The 19,910-nt window shown below is 37.3% G+C and overlaps 1 protein-coding gene across 1 annotated transcript; it reads left to right on the top strand.

Moving 5' to 3' along the window:
- Positions 1 to 235: 235 nt before the first annotated feature.
- Positions 236 to 19,245, top strand: LOC140940064 (uncharacterized). Its single transcript, XM_073388941.1, has 3 exons — positions 236 to 1,212; positions 1,391 to 1,632; positions 16,653 to 19,245. Exons 1-3 carry the CDS (start codon positions 954 to 956, stop codon positions 17,265 to 17,267), a joined length of 1,116 nt encoding a protein of 371 aa, XP_073245042.1. The 5' UTR covers positions 236 to 953; the 3' UTR covers positions 17,268 to 19,245.
- Positions 19,246 to 19,910: the final 665 nt, after the last annotated feature.

Here is a 19,910-nt window from a genome sequence, read left to right as displayed (position 1 = left end):
TGTGAGAAGTTGAGGAGAAGGAGCATCGAGACCACAAAGAAGATGCCTAATGATGGTGATTCGAAACCGCGTCAATCCACCCCCGAATTGCCACTTAAAGCTTCTCGATTACTCCAATTCATCTACTTTTGAATTCTGTCGAGATTTCGTACTACTGCGAATACTGATTAGTGATTAAACACGAAATCTAACTTTAAAAAGGTAAATCATCTGGGTGCAACTTCTTTAATGTTGGTGATATGACGATAAGGCGAATAAGGTCAGATCAATAGTAAACATTAGGCCTGTTGACGCATCCCTTCCCACGTTCATATTTGTAACATTAATATCGAGTTAACAAGCGCGGGAAACAAAACATTGGGTACCTCGTAAACGGATAATTAATTTAATTACGAGATATTACGATAGTTGTTACGGCAGAAGTGGGATGACTTATTAATGAAAGCGTTTAACGGCAAACGGGCCACCTTGTTCAGAATGCTTTATGCTTTGTACTGAGAGGCAGACTGGTCCCATATGGATTTTGCCTTCCAGCAAAAGGTGTTAACCGGAAAGGCGGCGAGCCTTTGTGTTTTTCAAGCGACCATAACTCGTGTTATTTAAACAAAGACTTAAGAAAATCGCCTTTCCACTTTCAGCACTTAAAAATCGCCAAAATTCATCGCGCCATTGTTTTTAAGTCAAAATGAAGATTTCTCTTTTATAATTTCAGTTCTAGCGCATTCGTTTTGTTTTTCCAACGATCACTGTCACTCAAGCCTGAACTATTTTTCCTCGGGGCTGGCCAATAAGAGTGAGTTATCGAGAAAAGTTTCTATCTTTTCTTATCTGTGAAATCTTTATTAGTGACAAGTGAGTTTCGTAACTAGCAGCTTATTCCCACTGCGAGGCTCTCATTGGTCGGTCGTCTTCTCAGGGTGTCACGCACGTCACACAAATACCCCGCGCGCGTGATGACGGTTGAATTAAACTCATTTTCTACGCCGGCGATACAGGTCGGACTACATCAGCAACCGTATTTGCGAGACGTAATGGAAAAGTTCGCCGAGTTTGTGTCGTCTATCGGTCAGAATGCGCGTTCATCTTCTTATATGTCTTCAAGTGGGGCAATTCCACGGGGAACTGGTTCTCCCAACGTCCCTCCGGTGAGCTACGCGAGTTGCGATTTAGCGAGACAACACGCTCTTCCGTTGAGTACACCATCCCAACCAGGTAATTATTTATTTGACTTCTATAATGACTCTACCTTTTGTCCAAAAATAATCGCAATTGAGAGAATCAACCTTAATTGATTTTAATATGAAGTTAATGAGTTGTTCTTCACTTGTAATTGCATTTTGTCCATTTAAACTGCTTTGACATGTAGTGTTCCAATTACTAACTCGTGCAGGCAAGTACTCGCCTCCAGTTGGAAGCCCGACGCAGCTTTCACCGAGTCCTCAATCCTGCATGGAGATGGAGAGCGGCAGTAACGAGTCTACCTCGAAGCGTAAAAAGCGTCGGAACCGAACCACGTTCACATCATTTCAACTTGAGGAAATGGAGCGAATTTTTCAGAAAACGCACTATCCTGATGTTTACACACGGGAGCAGTTGGCGCTACGATGCGACTTGACGGAAGCACGCGTACAGGTAAACAGTTTGTTGATAAAAACCATCCCATGTTTCACTTCTGTATCATTTTCTTATTACCATTAAGAAAACGTCGTTAAACTTTTCAAGCATTTTACAGATGATGTACGGCCACTTTACACAACCTGTTATACTAATTCAATTAGTCGTTGTTACTATGCGATAACGAAAAGAGATTACACAAGTTAGCTTGGTCAGACCAACTGTATTTCTTTGATTTTCATTGCGTTAATTTATAAATTACTGATCACCTAGCGAAAGGTGCTGTTAAGTAAGTAGTCATTAAGGTCTAAATTCAGCGAATGTATCAAGTCGTTTTGGGGCCCGATCATTTGGGTTTAGCACAAGCAATAGTGCAGTTTTTTAAACCAATAGGTAGACTAGTGAAAATAAGTAACTAATTCGTTCTTAGTGGTATATCTTCCTTTACGTTACTTTACTCTACTATCGAAGGTAAGTTTGTTTAAGGTCAATGAATCATTTTCTTGTGAGCTAGGGTTTGTAGCTGATACTTACTGTGATGCATGAAACATCTATTCGTGAACGCGAGGTATGGTCTGAGAGAGGGTTTCGTTTTTGTGGGAAATATCTGTAACGGCAGTCGCCTACAAATTATGCCGATGTGGAACAGAGTACGCAAATACAGAAATACTAGATCTCATTCTCACGAGCATTAAAACGTCTTGTAACCGATTATTTCAAGTAAGAGAGGCTCTTGCAGTTTATAATGAGAACTTCAAAGGAGTTGTGGTTGGAGCGGTCTACTTTGAGCTAAACACGTACAAGTACTTGCCTAGAGATGTGGTCTAAAATGATATATCGCAGCCCCCAACAAAGGGTTGTTTTTGCTAAAGATGCTGTAAATTAGCGGATGATGGGTCTAACCACATGGAAAACGCCATCAAAAATTTGGTTTTATCACAGGAAGGTAATCTTGCAACACATGGATGTTTAACGATGGACAGAATTCGTGTCGGGAAATGAAACGTCACTCGTGCAAATTAACAGTCTGCAACGCATTCTTATTTTTTATCATCTTGAGCCATGAATTGACAGAACTATATTCTTGCAGTTTAAACTATAAGTCATTTTTTCACTGCTAGAAACGATTTAACTTCCGTAAGACCGGCCTCCAGTGATTGTCCTTACATGGATCCTCTGAGAAAAGGGATTTCAGCTTTCAATCATTAATTGTCTGCAGAGCTATATATTTTAATTTCACATCTTTAGTGTTTGCTTGAGCAGCTTATTTCCTTTCTTTCTTTCTTACTTACTTTTTTCTATTTAAAACAGATTTTTAAACAATCACGAGGTGGAAAAACATGTGTCTCACCTAAATTCTATCAGAGCTTAATTTTAAGGCGGAATAAATTATTTAAAAGAAAACAGAATTTTGTACGTTACTCAAGAAAATGAAATAAACTGAACCAGAAAAATAGTGATAGTAATCGAAAGATCTCCGAACGAAAATTACACTTTGGGAGAGAAGGAATCAAAAGAACATTTTTGTGAAAGTGCGGCAGTCTAGATGTTTCTCTGCCGCGTCTGAGCAAGTGTATAATTAGTGCCCCTTGCACAAAGGATAATGGGGAAATCTTTGCAGCGGAAAGTCACGCTAAAGTTGTTATCAAAGTCTCCTCTTTCATCGGTCATTAGGAAAAAAACTTTGCTCCATTTAACTCTCAGCGTTGGTCCAAGGGGCAGCTCAAGCTTCATAATCTTAAAGCAATCCTTGCACGATTCCAGGCACGCGAATAAAGGCTAAACTTTGATACTACAGAGTTATAGATACACTACTACAATAGCCAAGTCAATTCCTTCCCTTTACGTGCAATTGGTCAACTTTAATTTTGGTTTTTATATCACCAAGTAACTTCTTGAATTAAATAGACGCGGAACTAAGCGTAAATTTATTTGGTGCAAGTGCATTTTGATTGTTGTGGAATTTTTATAAGCGGTGATTTAGAGGATCTGAAGAAGGGCGTGAGCAACTGCTTGGTTTATGTCTTTTGCATAATGGCAGCTTCAGTGTCTTTGTGGCAGGCGTTTCCGTAAATGGGCTTTTTTACGCCATTTGGGATACTGGCTTATCGGAAAGCTGTATTGCGCCCGTTTACGGAACATTTGTTACTAGCGCTTGTTATGTCCAATTTTCGATACCCTCGATTCTTACTTTGTTAATCGCTTATCTAACCCTTGATCGTGAAGTGTTTGTCCTATCAATACTTCGATGTGTATCGCTAGTTGTGAATGATGATTGAGCTGTCATATTCGTATTAAACTTGCAAAAATACTTATCTCTCGCTGAACAGAACATGTAAACTTTACTATTTTAAAACCGATTTTATCTATCTCGACTTGCGCGTAGAAAATTACATCAAAACTTTGATTCTGAAATGTCGTGCATTTATTTTTTGCAAAAAATGTGTCGGCAACTTCAAAGGAAACCTGATAAATTTTGATCGGGGTAACATTGGACAGTCTGTGTTTCGTCTGTTTATTTGTTCTTCAAAAGTAAATTGTAAACTTGTTATGCTGGACCGCTAAATGATTTTATATCTTTTCGTAATTAAATCTTTTGTTTAGACAATTTTCACTTCTAACGTCAACAAATAAAGGGAACTTGTTATGTTTAAAAGTCGCAGCAGACGGCATTCAGGAGTGCCTTTAACGTATCACTTTCTCCTTCTTATCGAGGGAACTAGAGAAAAGTTGACAGCCAAATATTAATAGCGGCTATTGAGACATATTTGCTTATCCTCTTAATTCTGACTAAATATTTCATATTTTTTTAACCGGTCAAGGTTAGTACTGTGAAAAGGGATGAACAGTATCGGACAAGCGCGTGTTTTTAGCGTTCTTTCTTGACATATGTCGGAAAGTGACACCGGAAGCTTGAATGTGTGTTGTCTGGTTCTGTGATTTGCCGAACCACGCAATAATTTATCTCCTTGTCTGCTAAGCTTTGCATAAATCTTACACTTAATTTTTGATAAGTTATATCAAGGACTTACTCAGGCTATATTTTTCTGTAGTTTTATTTGATAGCAAAAAATGGTGATTACTTTATTCACCACGCGTGGGCGAAACCTTCAACTAAGTTTCTTTCGTCCTTGCTTTTGCTTTCTCTGTATTGTCTTGGAAAATTTAATGCATAAATGTTAAGTTTTTAGGGATTAAGCTGAAAGTCCTTCTCGGAAATAGTATGCTGTCGTCGCCTCATGCTATTGTTGCTAATAGATCTTGGATATCCTGGGGGCCAACAACATTTCTTTTATTAGCTCAATAAGCTTGTGATCGCCAGTTCCTAATGGGGAATGGTAATTGACGTAATGTGGATCTTTATGGACGATTTTTATGTCATATAATGCAAGTTAAACAAAATAGAAAAGTTTTAAAAGTTATTTGTAGAGTAAGTAGATATTGTGGGTGTGATTTACCACGGGGCGGTCCAAGGATAGAGGAACGCAAATATGTGTGGACTTCGAGGACTTAATTCCCTTTTTCTTGTCACCTGTTACGTTCACGTAAATAATTTTAACAACTTTGATAAACGCTTTATATACAGAATCTTGTTTTTGCTGTGAAAAAAGCAGCGGTTGACTGCATAATACTGCTAGGATTTCAAGCACAAACTAAATGAAGGAGCAATTCCTTAAACTGAATAAATGTAAAAGTAGGGTGATCTATTTCCCCTCAAAAGTCAAACCCTTCAAGAAGTCGTTAACCTGTTCCATTGTACTTCTCTCGTGGCCTGCACTTAAAAGGCTCATTTTACTTTAGAGTGTTATAGGTGATTCAATGTGCTTTCAAGAGAAAACCTCTCTGCTGCAACAAGGGAGATGTATCTTGATCCTGATAAAGCAAAACCGGCTTCAACCCGCAACCACTTATCTGCTTATTGAAAAAACTGCAGGGCTTTTCCGTCGGCAAAGCTAGGGACTGAGTGGGGTTAATCCCCTGTACGCTTTGTGTTCAACAACCCTCTTTGGGCGTGCACGCCTGGGGTGTGTGTCTGCAGAGAATATCTTTCTGGCCTGTTTCTCGTGACAAGAAAACCACGTTTTATTTCAAATAAGAATACCCTTTGGTACATATTAATTTTAGCCTAAAACGACTCATTCAAACTGGACTATTTTTCGATTTAGCAGTGTTTGATTTCTGGTACATATTATTTTTCACGTTTATATTTGTTAATTTAAACTGGGGATCTTCTCAGAAAAGCCCAGTAGGGCTTGCTAAGGTCTCCTGCCATAAATGTATCCATGCCCTAATTAAGCATTGTTGTATTGTATTGTGAACGGCGTAATTAAAATACTCGCTCAGAATGCATCAAAAACACACACACCCACCCAAAAGCGTTATCGTGTGTTCGACAGGTTGAGACAGATATAAACGGCAGATTGCAAATTTTGAGAAGAGTTATAAGTTTCATCATTATGGAACGAATTTATGAGTCTTTTTGTTGAAAGCCTAAAACAAACAAAAAATACATTCGCCAGTTATAGAATTTTATAGATCACCCGTATATATTGTAAACAGGCGAGGCAACTCTGCAGGATTCTTCGCGTTTGTAGATAATAAAGCAAAGATAAGCGAAGTAAATAAGCAATGGGAGTGATACACCTTTACTTTACCAGCATTAGAACTTGTTTAATTTCTTAAGTCGGCTGTAAAAATCGAAAATCGCTCAGTCTTGAGGTGATATTTTATTCCAGTAGACATTCGAACAGAAGCCTAATGTGGACTAGTCAGGCATGCGAGAAGATAGGAGGTCAGAGAATGATAAAATAGGCGGAAGTCTACTAGCGTTTTTTACCTTTCTTCGTTTTTCTTTGCGTTATATGCCAAGCATTTGCCATCAATCTTTATCAACAGTACGGTACTACGCCTGGGCACGTCGTTGTTGATTAAAATATCCTCACTACAAGGGCTACTTAGACTTTCATTCAGAAATCCATATTCACACATGTTGACTGGCGTATTCAAATTGGAAATTTAGCGGCTTTTTTACTTAATATTTCTGCAAATGTAAACTTTTTCCATTTTTTTAAAGCTTGGCTCCTTTTTCCTGGCTATAGCCATGCACACTAAAATGTTTATGCTAATTTCCCTGCGATTGTTGTTGAATCATTCCACGTTTAATTTGGAATTCAGTAAAACTCTTTAAAACTTGCCTTTAGTTTAGAATTTCCGACCAGTCTTATGCATTCTTCACCAGAGAAAATTTATATAGTATTTACAGGTATATAGTCATAAGAATTCCGTTTTTTTTAATTGTTCTCCACATTTAAACTTGCTAAATTTACTGAACATCATGATTGTAAGTTTTCAAGAATGACCGCGTTTTTCTTATAATTATCTACTCCACCGTTTTCACTAAAAAGCACTAATAAACTGCTGAAGGTGTAGTTAACTTTAACTTTAATTTGGGACAATTTTGGCCTTGCATGATATTTTTAGTTACGTGTTTAGCGAGTTAGATGTTTGCAATACAAACAATCGTTCATCGTTTGGGGTCCACTTTCAGTAGACAGATTAACTTGACATTCAGGAGATAGCTGTTTTAGGATCTAAGAATTCGTCCACTATAAATCCATCACTGTAAATGGTTTTTCAGAAAATAAACTGTGGGTGAAACAGATAGTAATAGTTTTAATTTAGTCAGTATCAACAAAGTTTTTCATCTAGCGATGATGAAATCTGTCAGACAAATAAGGGAATTTTTTATTGTCATTTTACGATAAAAGGGTCTAAAAAACAGAATACCGATTTTGACCACATCCATGTAGTAAAGTATCAGGAAGAAGGGTGTTGAGCCAGTTTGTCAGTATCTGTTTAGGTAATAGATAGAAACACTAAGGCTGTAAAAATTAGCTACTTCTTTTATTATTGATACATGCAGATAAATCCGTCGACCTTTAAAGTTCTGAAAACATTTATTTAAAAAAAAATATGTCCTTAAGAAGTATAATAATTTTAATCGACGAAGGAATGTTAACAACGACTGGACTTTCTCTGTGTTTTTTCCTTCTCTGTAAATAATGACGAAACCCACGGACGGACATATGCACGATGTCAATCCCTCTCTGTTGTTTAGAAATTAAATCTGCTTAAAGAAAATTTACAATTACAGTTTAGGCAAGTTTGTCTCATGTTGTTTCCCTTTGCGTAAAGATAAATTTTGGAAGATTCCCTTATTTCTTATAAAAGGAAACTTCCAGGAGAAAAAATGTAGGGATTCAGTTACACCACTGAACATTTTGTTCCATCAAATTCTGTGTTGTTGCCAAGGTCGCAAAAAATTTCGTTTTGAATCAGTGTGTTGTTTTAATAAGAGATCGACGTTTCTATGAACATAGATGACGACACTTAACAATGTTCTTTATTGATCCTTAGCTTATTACTAATTAACAGGATTTTTTTTTGAACTGCACATTAAACGTTTGTTTTAATGAAATCAATGTTTGTTTAACTCTCTATCTTCAATGAGGTGTAACGCTTTAGGAACTTGACCAGATTTTTAAAATTGCTTCTTGAAGAAAAATTAATCTGAAAACAGCCGTGTATGAACTCATAGACTTCAAAGTAAATAATGGCAACAACGAAAATTTGTTTTAGTACAGTCTAGTGTTCCCACGTGAGCACATGGTATAATGGCAGCTATAATAGTGTTTCGCTTTTTTTTAATTATTTTCAATTAGCGCAAAAAGTATTGGGGAAAGTCTTGGGCCAGAAAAAAGCAAAAAAAAAAGAAAGCGACCTTAGAAAATTCTGACAATTCAGATCAGTGTGTAAAAACGGTTGCATATGTGAACTTAGATCCCCAGAAAGAATGCAAACTTGTTATCACAAGGAAGGTTGGCCTATCATAAAGTTGGCGCCGAGCCCAGGGTCAGAGAGGGATATGCGGTAAATAAAGCTGGAATTATGGATTATTAAGGAGATATAATCACAGTTTTCGACCTAAGAGGATTATTGAAAGTGACAAGAAATAACGTCTGTTGCATCCTAGCGTTTGTTGCATTCTACGGGCTTTAAATTTGCGTCATTAAAAATTGACAGGTAAATTCACTGTTTTCCTCTGCTATTTGCAAACTTTTAAAATTTTCTTCTCTAGTAAACTGTTACTTGCCTTTTCATTTTGTCTTTGTTTAAGCGAGACAGTCTGTAATTTTAACAAAGATCGATAGTTACATGTAACGTCAAGTTGACTGAAGAAATGTTTTGCAAGTCACAATAATTCCGAGCGTGGAACGGTAGGAAAATAGAGAGACATTTTTCAAAGTTAGCTAATTGTTTTTAACCGGACTGAGGACTGGCTAAATGTGACCCCAAGACTACCATCACAATGATGGATTCGCAGAATAGTGTTTTCTTATATAAATAGTCACATTTTGAAGTTGCAGACGTCGTAAGCACCAGAGTTACTTAAATTTCGATACAGACGGCGCAGATCATGCAAACGTGTGGGAAAATGAACTTTTTTAGAAACAGTTAAAGTTGTCGCCCTGTTTCTGCCACACTTAGCACTGGAATGTGCGTAATAAATAATCACGGTTTCCTGCTAAACCATGTTTAATAGTAACCAACCAAACAAACAAATAAAGAGGAATCTATTCCCGGCTCGTGTCAGTTATTCTCGACTCATTAGTCAACCTATTTTAGCAGATTGGAATTATTAGCTTTTGTAAAAACGTTGCTTGCCAGAAATTTCTTATCTATTTCAAGAAATATTCATAACATATAACACAAGAAAGTCAGACTAAAGACGGATGTTTTCAATACAGTATGTCTCGTGCGGGTTGGAAGACTTTTTGGTAAATAGCTGATTGTTGGATTGTTTGTAGGAAATGTCTCTTTTATAAAACCGTGATAAATAGTGGTTAAGAAAAAACTAAACTCCTTACGTTAACGATTTATTCATTTTGGAAAATGTAGCCTAAATTTGTCTACTTTTTCTTATTATCTCAATTATCCTAAGTGTTTTCTTTAGTTTTTTCTTATTTTACCATTAACACATGTTTGAGGTTTCTTACTATTTCAAAATATTGATTTTAGACGTATGTTTCAAAATATTGGCTTAAATTATCCTGACAGAGTTCCTTGAAAGTAAGAATTACTCCGCAACATACGGTGGAACCTCAATATAACGAAGGGTCAAGGATTGGCAAAATTTGTTCGGGAGTTGTCGTTATATCGAGGTTCTTTTCCCTATATTTTGCTCTTACTGAGGTACAGATAATCGTTTGTTACACCAAGGACTTCGTAAAATACAGGTTCTTTATATCGACGCTCTGCTGTATTTGCATAGAAATATGTGCTTTATTGAAGTATATGTTTCAGTTTTTTGCTTTTATAATCAACACAGTGTCTTGCTCATGTTCATCAATGATTTGTCCTTGTATGTTCCAAAATCGGCTCTTATTAAGTTAATGCTTGACCTGACCTGTCTCTGGTGTTCATGCAATTTCCCACCTTTAGTTTACCAAGTATACTTGGATATAGGAGTCACTTTTAGTTATACTTCTGCCAGTGTAACTGTTTCTGAGTACATTATTGACTACTGACTTAGTGTATGAAACGAATTTTGCATAGAGAACTTGGACGTGGAAGTCCCTTCATTTCGTAAGTGATTGTTTCTTCTACGTCTCTTGTAGATGTTGGCGTGAGCGGTTCAACGTTGCGTTTTAAATCACTGAATACCTTCCAGCTCCACAGAAGTGGCTGGTTGAATCTAATACGCGTCTGCATTGAGGCAATAAAATGGCCGATTGATTAGCTTTCCTCTTTGCGAGTTTCCAGATTTACTGAATTCTAAGCAGGAACACTTTACAAAATGTCTCAAGGAAATGACAAGCCTTCAGATGCCATAATATCTTGATGGAGTCAAAATGACGTCTTATTTATCGTCCATCGATTTATTTCATTGCATTGCTAGTGTTAAGTTCTAGTATTAAATTGTTTTTGTCGCTTATGCCAAGCGCACTTCTTCCTTTCCAACTTCCTTTCACTGTCAGACTCAATGATGGAGTCTCATAGGGTGGTTCTAACTTTTGAGTCTGTGCTTGTGACCATTCAAATGAAAGCTACTGAGCAGTACTTTCCAGTGGTACTGTATTTATTATGCTGTACAAAGTGGTTCTAACTTTTGAGTCTGTGGACGAAATCCTATCTTGTGACCATTCAAATCAAAGGTCTTTGCCAGTATTTTCACATGGCCCTATTTGTTTTTCAACGTTTCACAAAATGAAATTTGGAAATTTTGCCGAAATTTGATTTTGGCCACTTTAGGCATTGATAAGGTTAAATTGTGAAATGTGAATCACAATGAGCTGGATATATGGAAACTTCATAAAACAATATTTCTTCGGCTCAGTTATTTTTGTGGGCTGATTATAGGACATGCTTTATTTTTCAATCATTCTACGTACTTTCCAGCAAAAACAAACGTCATTACTTTGTTTATAATCGGTTATAGTTTCATTTTATGTTATTGTTTGGGGTGGTTTTTCTTTTGTTACTTGCGGTTGCATTCTTTCGAATACTGTAAACAGTGCCATGTTTAAAATGTGAATGAATAAGAAGTCCTTTCGTTTCTCAACTATATTTGCAATCGAACGTAGTCCGCGCACAAAAAGGTTTAAACCTTTAATTAATAAAATTTGTTCCAGGCGAAAATAAACGTTACTCTATTCTTTTCCATAGCATTAATTGAAAACATGATACTTTATAAAATATCTCATTTTCTGTTCCAAGTTTGCTAGTGAACTTTGTATCTCCATTTTTCAGTTGCACTTATTAAAATCATTGTTTTTGGCGGTTTTCCTTTCTACGGTTCTGAAGAGCCTGGAATCGTTTTCCCACCACAACCAATAATTGTTGAATTCTCGAGAAATGTGCTTTGATGTATTGTAAATTGCGAATCTTGTAATAATAGTTGTTTGCCAAAGTTTTTTTCTTTTAATAGTAAAGATATAAATTTTATTTCGTCAGCGAGCATGAAATTGTTTTGTTCATTCCTTAGTATGTTATAACGGAATAGTGTACAGTTAATCGTTGCAGTAAAGTGGCAGTATCTTGTTTTTGTCTAGCAGTAACAGCGTCGATTCGTTTATAGACAAACGAATTTGAAGTGTCACTGTGTATTGGAAACACATTGGTACTAATCAAATTAATCGTGTCATCGAGGCGGAAGAGACGGAAAATACGGGAAACCAGATTATTATAACCTTGATTGGCTTCTCACCGTCCCCACTATTGGAGGGCCTGCTGGGACCGGCTACAGGGAGCTGTTTATAGATTTTACATCTCTTTCTGTAAAGACCTATCATACTCACTTGGTATTTTCTTTGTTAGTAATTAGGAAATATACCGACTGGAGTTTTGATTTTCTCAGAAGACATCACGAGGGGAACCACCTCATATTTACAGCTAATGTGTGATCCTTAAACATAGAGTTAAGACGTCAAAAAAATCAAATTAAACTTTCAGTATATTACTCTTTATAGCTGTTCTTTCCTGAGACGGCGATTTCCCTTGAATTGAATGACCGCTAACTCTTAATTTAGCGCCCTCAGAACGCCTATAATGTAGAATAAAAACGATGGTGGGGGTATTTTATTTGCTTCTAAGTCGTGGTCAGATGCAAGTTGTGTGTTTTTTGTGGTATTATATCACACCGTAACAGACGTGCATGAAAACAACCATAACATGCGTACTGTTGTTCGAAGCTGTCTTTGAATTCTTATCGCGCCAGGTCGCATGCTCGTATTCGTAGATAATAACGTTATTTTTGCTCTACAGCTAAACTGTTACGGAACAGACTGAAGCAACAATCAATGTGTAAATCTGCTTGTAGAAAAAAGGGAGACAGAGGGGCGCTTATTAGAAGAGAGACGTAATTGCAGTTTTAGTTTTAACAGTTTGAATGGCCCGTTGTATTCTCCTCCACCCTCAAACCCAACACCTTCCACTTCTTTGAGAAAGAAGAACACATTATCCCAGCTGAACTTCTTGTAAAGTTATTCAAGTTGTTTTGTCTGTCTTTAACCTTGAGATTATTTTTTCGTTGAAAGGGATGCGCAGATAAGTTTTAATACCCTTGATTGGATTTTCTTTTCGAGAAGGATTATTTTCAAGATTGTAGCGCCGTTATGAAGAATTTTATGAGTATTATACATTGAAGATTTATAACCATGTTTATTGGATTCCCGGGCGGTTTTAGTGTTCAAAATAAAGGCACGACGTCATTGTATTGCCAAAGCTGACGATTACAAACACAATCGCTTTTAATTATTGAGAGATAACCTTCGACAGCAAATTATTTCCAAGTGATAAGCAAACAAAAAGGTAAAAAATGAAAATAAATAAAAATAATGATTGCGAAGGGAAAATATATACTGACAGGAGTTTGTTGGCAAAAATGTTTATTTCCTGGTGTTGGCTATCATTTTTCTGTATCTTTTGAAAGGATACTTTACTTCATACGATTGTGTTTACAAATCGTTTTAATGGCCGTTTACTTGAAAGATGTCAAGTGCGGATATCTCATTGAAATGGTTAGCTTTGGAACCTTTATCTTACGCGCCAAGTTAATGCACCAAAAATAGTTCCACAGCCCACAAAACGTTTTTGGAAAGAAAGGGTTATGCAGTTATCCACCAAGACTGGGAATTATTACTCTATTACGTCAAAGCCAGAGTAATCGTTAAGTGACGCAGCCAAAAACAACAAAGACAAAAAAAATAAAAACAAAACTTACTAACTCTAATAGCATGGCTATTTACATTGAGAATGCCTTTTTTTCCCTTAAAACGGTGGATCACTCCTTTTGAAACTTGTGTACTATGACACGATTTAGGTCCAGGAAGAGGAAAAGATATAAAGATTATTTTGTTTTGAGAGTAGCATATCTTTTCTTATCGTTCTTCCATGGTTAGAATTAGAATGACAAACTTATCGCAGCAAGTTTACATGGATTAGTTGACGTATGATAGCAGACATTCCCTTCGGATAGATAACTTGATTACGGGAATTTTTTAATCCATGCTTAGACGCACGAGGGCTTAATTCAGCAATCATTTTGATTTCCGTTAATCCATGTTACATATTTCCTCTCTCGCTAACGTCACGCTAATCATGATGATCGATTATTAAAAAGCACGCATTTTTATAGTCAAGTATTGGACAGGATTCAAAATCAAGCACAGACAGGCAATAACCTTGTAACATGAACTTCATCTGTTCGACAAGAGCAAGATTAAACTGAGACTAATCATATGATAACGGATTCACTAAGAAGCCATCTTAGCAAAAGGTTACATAATGTAGACAAGAGCATTCTATACGAGAGCGGTGTATCGAATGATAGATAGCATTTTCTATTTTTAGAGTTATTATCTAGATATCGTTTCTTATGCTGCAGTGCTTGTAGTAAATTGCAGCCGTGCACGGTGTAAAACGTCCTTCTTTCTCTGTGTAGCGACAATGACTTACAATCCGCTCTTTTGAGGGAAAGTTACCTCATTATTTTGAAGTTCATGTCTATATTTACCTTATGATTATTCTCGTGACAGGTATTCTTCTATAATTCGCATTAGTTACGACTAGATTTTTTGATCCCTTTAAGACTGGAGTTGAATATTTGCCTATTTGTAGTTGTGCATTTGATAAAGAGATGAAAGCTCTTCTCTTTACATTACCCTTGCTCTCTGCTGCTGGTCTTGTTATTTTCAATGAATGGGTGAGGTAGTCAGAATCTTTCCCGGTATCTGTCTAGGCAAACGATTAACTGGTTGAAATTCAGTTTTTAACGTTCAACAATATTAGAGTCCAAACGCTTTTGTTTTTATCGTAAATCAAGCTACAAAGTATAATTTATATTTACTCGTGTCATCTTTGCCGGAATAGTGTATCTTGAGATCCAGATTTTTGGTTTTAGATTTATTCCGGCACAGGAAATTCCGGTACATTGAAATTGTTCCTTCATTCAACAATATGGGTCCAAACTCTTGTTTGTATCATAAACCAGGCAACAAAGTACATTTTATATTTACTCGCGTCATCTTTGAATAGTGTAAGTTAAGTGTTTGTGAAGGCCCCCAACAATATTTTTTTCAATGAGAAACCAACTTTTGGTTTTAAATTTATTCTGGTTTTAGAGGTACTTTTGGTGAAGAGAACACCAAGTAGGTGACTAAACAGATGTCTGGCTCTTAACGAAGAAACTAAATTTTATGCGACCTATTAATCTAATAGCTTAGTTTTTTATTTGTCTCTATATTCGGTGTAGTGTTTGCCCTCGGAACACGTAGTCCTTTTCAACAGTTCAATTCATTTCAGAATGTGAAACGTAAACGAGTGAGTCTCATGCCTAAACCACTCCGCCCTGCCATAAAAATTGTACCATTTTTAGCAAATACTTTCTGAAGTGGGTATAAATTTCCCCTTTCATAGGAAGGTATATTCAACCACAAATATCAGTAGCAAAGTATTGATTTCTCAGCTCTGTTTTTTGCAATTAACAACGGAAATGGTTTCGTTACAAGATGAGCAATGGAAGCCGGTATCATTGTAGGAATGGCTTTTCTTTAATAAAGTACTCATAAGCCTTTTGAAGCACCGAATGGTGTGTCTGAAAACAGTGAGGTGGGCCAAGAGTACGTCTCCATGTTCACAGTCGTTTTTAAACATAACTTTAAAAAAACCTTTCACAGTTATAACTTAAAAACTTTAAAATCTAAGGAGGCAGAAATGCAAAAACTGACATGATCGAAGCTGGTATCATGTAACTGTAGGAGTGAAAGAAAAAAATAATTAGTGCACAGATATAAGCGATCATCATCCAAGTGAAAGCTCTTGAAAGGAGGTAATTTTCTAGTAAAAAAGTGTCCGTAGTAACCATGTCCCTGCATGTGGTCTTAATTTTTTTATTTCTGTGGTCGGAGAGTGGTTTAGTATTTAGAGATGAGACTAAGATTTTTATTCGTTGTTCTGACAAGTTGGAATTGGTCCTAGCTAGTTGTTCGTTGTTGTTATTGTTATTTTTTGACTAAGCTTTATCGAGCTGCGCGTTTTGCATTTTTTAACGCCAGCATCGTTTTTGAGTTCATGTGGAGTCTGCCAGTCTAGACGGTTTATTCCCCTCCTGGCAGTAGAGAACAAGGAGTTCTCAAAGGACAGATACACACATATATGCTAGCACGCAAATTTCCGGAGTAGAGGTTACAAAAGATAGCCGCGAATCCTTTCATCTCGGCACAAATCTGCACGCGTTGACATGCGGTTACTTTATTTTCCTTCAAACTGGAAAGTTTGGCTTTTTTGCACGAAAACGCGAAGTCCGTATCGGAAGTTTCACCTTTGGATCGTGTGAAACATTCTTATTGGTGTTTTCCGGGTTTTCCTCATGGTCAGTCACATTAGGTTAAGTCTTAAATATCTTTCCCTCCCTTGGCCAATATATATTTTAGTATATTCGCGAAGATATTAAAGATATACTAATTAAAATGATGCGTTTTAATCTACAGATACGCACTTGTATTTGTACTTTAAATAAGCGTCCATGTAATCAATCACACTGGGCCAAATTATCACAAACGACACAGCCATGTTTAACCGTATTTTCAGAAATTGCAATTTAATAATAGAGCCCGGTTTTGTTTGTTTATTTGTTGCTTTTCTATTTTGTTTGATGTAATTTACCATTTTCCCCAAGAGATGCACATACAACTTCTCCCCACTTAATGATATCTATACAATTCCTTGAAGACGTTATTCTTATTGTCCCTTTTCCCTTTGCTGATCATTGTATTGCTTCTCATTAACGTTTTTTTGGTGTCTTGATATTACGTGGAGAAAATTGATGTTGATCACTCTGTTATGATTATGATTATCATTATTATATAAATATTTGCACCATATTAGCATATTATTGGCATATTAGGGTAGTAGGTAAGTTTGTATCTTTAATTCTTATAAAGATAATTATCTTTCTTTCTTTATATTATTCTTTATAGGTATGGTTTCAAAATCGGAGGGCCAAGTGGAGGAAGCGCGAAAGATTTGCACCAGTCCCAGTTCCTGCTCGGGCAATGAGCATGGCGCCTATTTACGAGCGTCATCCACAGGCCCCTTGGCCTCGTCCCTCTAATAGTTGTATGAATCCGTCAGGACCTGGCGCTGGACCATTACCTCATCACATGTCAGTTCCAAGCTATGCACCTGTCCTGCACGTGCATCACCCGTTGCCACCAAACAGACAGTCACCAAGATCACCATCTCCTGAGTCCCCTCCGCATTGCGTAAAAGTCAATGCTATGACAACGTCAACGAACGGAATGAGGAGATCACCTATCGTGCATCCGAATGTCACTATTTCACAGCATGATCCAACAAGGCAACTTTCGCCTTGTGCGCATGCTCCTCCACAACGCGCATGTCACTCTCCCGGTGAGAGTTACCGCGGATCAACTGGATCCATGACGCAGAAAACATTTTGTGACGAACGTGAAGAGTCGTCACAGTGCTCTGGGCGGCATACCACGAGCATTGCGGCGCTAAGAATGAAAGCGAAAGAGCACTCGGTGGTCGTTGATATGGCAAGAACACATAATGGACGAGCAGATGTGTGAGTTTAAAAAGGAAACACGTTCGTTTTTGTTTGTGTTTTGTTTCTGGCTGTTTTTGCGATGTTGTTTTAGTGTGGAGGTTGAGGATTGGAGTGATCGTTTAGCCACTGGTAAAGGCCCAACACCTCTTCGGCGCCCACTGGTTTACCTTGATTTTAGTCTCTATACTGAAATGACTAGGGACGAGTTGTTGGAGACTATTTTTTTTCCTGGTTAACAGTAAAGTGAGTTTGTGAGTTTTCATGGAGACTAACTCTGGATTTCAGTGCTTGAATCTTCCTTTGGGTGACAATCCGGTCCTAGCTTTAAATATATGTTCCAAGAAACCTTGTACTTTGTGCACCCTCTTTTCCAAAACTTAGCATTGTCTTTTAAATTGCATAAAAGGGAAGAGGTTTTTCACCGAGGTAGACCCAAATCGCGGCAGCTTATTTCGAAATTGAGCTGTGCCAGGTTTTAGTTGAGCAAGGGAGGTTTGAGATGAAACATTTTATAAAAATGCTATTAAGCACGGCATTTTCTTTTGGTGTTATTTCTTTTTTTACCAGTGAACAAAACATGTTCTAGGTTAGTCAAAATATGTCTAAATTCTCCACTCCAGAAACTCTAGGCAGAATGGGTCGATAGGGTGGAGAAGCGTAAGCAATGATTGGTTGAGTGTGCTTGTCCCACCCCCCAAATGATCCCAGAAATCATAGCACCGAAAGCTTGTACCCATTGAGTTATAGTTTCTGGAATTGGGAATAGCACTTTTGATCGTGGTTAATATAGGGACAATTTTATTTCACATCTATAACAGTCGAAAGATGGCGCGTAACTTTAATGGAACCTAACTCGCTATTGCGATACAAATCAGAAAAATACAAAACAAAATAACAATCCACTGCTATAATTTTGTTTAAAAAAATAGTGGTGTTGCGGTAAATTTTCAGTAAAAGTCGTTATATTTCAAAATCACAAAAGCATCGGCTGTATATTTTAATTCTTATTTTTCACTCAGTTAATCAGATCGCGACTTATTTCGCTCACCGATGACCGCATTCTACTCTAAAGCGTTATACTTATTTTTGTTTACCGTGTACAATGTAATGATAGTAACAATGTGATATACATATAAAGAGTTTAATCTGACTGAAATCAAATTGTATAAATAGTAAGTCTAAACTAATTTGCAAGTATTATACAGTGTAAATGCTTCATACAATTTTTTGGATTATCTTCTATAACGTTCAGATTGTTGCAAATATACTGTAGGTGTTGTCTAGAGTAGCTTTGGGCTACGTTGAACCATTCAATCTTTTCCCGCTGTTCACACGGAACTGTCGAACCACGTGGAATTTTAACTTCTGTCAGAGGTTTTACCATCTGCCCTTCCGCAGAGCACTACTTGAGCAAATCCAAAATGGCTTCGCCCAGCTGGGTTACCACGCAACCGTGCCTTTATTGTTAAAAAATTTTGCTGGTCTCGGTGTTCACAACTTGCCGTTCAAATTTTCGACCGTACCAGTCAAAAATTTGACCTCGATTTTTGCATTCAAACATTCGTACTGTTAGCGTGGTTCCGTGTGAACCTAACAATTTGCGACAGGTGAGCGTAGCCTTAATTTGGTGGTCCTACCGGAACTTCTATTTTTCATTCCTTTTTTGTCGATGCCTTATTTTCTTGTCATTCTGAATTCCACCATGTCATTTTGCACTCAATATCGTTCTTCATGATTAATCACCCAGTTGTCGCTGACAAACTTAACCTTAACTTTTTAATAACCATTTTGCTATAAACATAACTCTTGTAGTCAGAACTTACATGCGTAGTATCTTTCAAGTGCTATTGATGATTCGTTTTGTTTTGAAAGTGTTGAATCGTATTCGCACTGTTTGGTTCACAGAATTATAAAGATTGGGTACAGTTCTGATAATGATCGGTTTTATCCACAGACTTCATTCTTCATAGTCTTGTAATAAAAGCTGTTTGCAAACGTTATTCTGCGATTGTTTCGTATTTTTTTTCCGTTTTAAATAGGAACGGAGACCCCGCGTGGTCTGGTTCACACGTCTCTCATCTTTCTGAACTGTTGCTATCAGAAGTAACCTGGAAATACAGCCGCCGCTCGCGAAACGTACCCAGCGATGCATGCGTGGCGGCCTCATTCGCTGGCCATATCAGACGCCGCTTCCTGTTATATGTGAAAAATAGTGAGGATTCATGAAAGCGACAACTTAACCACCTGCAGCAGAGCAGTGTCGCATTCGATTTACAGTCGTAATATCAGTCATGAAACAGCTGTAGTGCGAGGGGCGTCTTGATATTTTATGTTTGCCTTCAGTCGGTCACGTATATATTCGGCATAGCCGCAAATTGTACTGGCCAAATCGTTTACTTCTCTGTTTTAGTCTAACTAAAAGGGTCAGTGATTGAGCGTATAGAAGGGTTCCTGACATTTTCGCTCGCTCCTCCTCATATGCTCCCGCTAGGTATCCAATAAAGATGGCAATAACTACGTCACAAAGACGCCTCTGCGCGGAGGAGAGCGACATTTTCGCCTTCAATTTTGCGTGGGCAGGGAATAAATTGAGCTAGGTTTCCATGGTAATAATCCTTTTTAAGGATTACTGTCAAACGTTCGGATAAATTGTCAATTGCATCAT

The sequence above is a fragment of the Porites lutea genome, chromosome 6 (assembly GCF_958299795.1).
Source record: "Porites lutea chromosome 6, jaPorLute2.1, whole genome shotgun sequence".
Classification (NCBI taxonomy): domain Eukaryota; kingdom Metazoa; phylum Cnidaria; class Anthozoa; order Scleractinia; family Poritidae; genus Porites; species Porites lutea.
This window is presented reverse-complemented; position numbering and strand designations above follow the sequence as displayed.

Coding starts and splice junctions, on each gene's coding strand:
- LOC140940064 (XM_073388941.1), top strand. CDS start 954: ATGACGGTTGAATTAAACTCATTTTCTACGCCGGCGATACAGGTCGGA. Junction 1,213..1,390: donor GAGTACACCATCCCAACCAG/GTAATTATTTAT, acceptor TAACTCGTGCAG/GCAAGTACTCGCCTCCAGTT. Junction 1,633..16,652: donor TGACGGAAGCACGCGTACAG/GTAAACAGTTTG, acceptor TATTCTTTATAG/GTATGGTTTCAAAATCGGAG.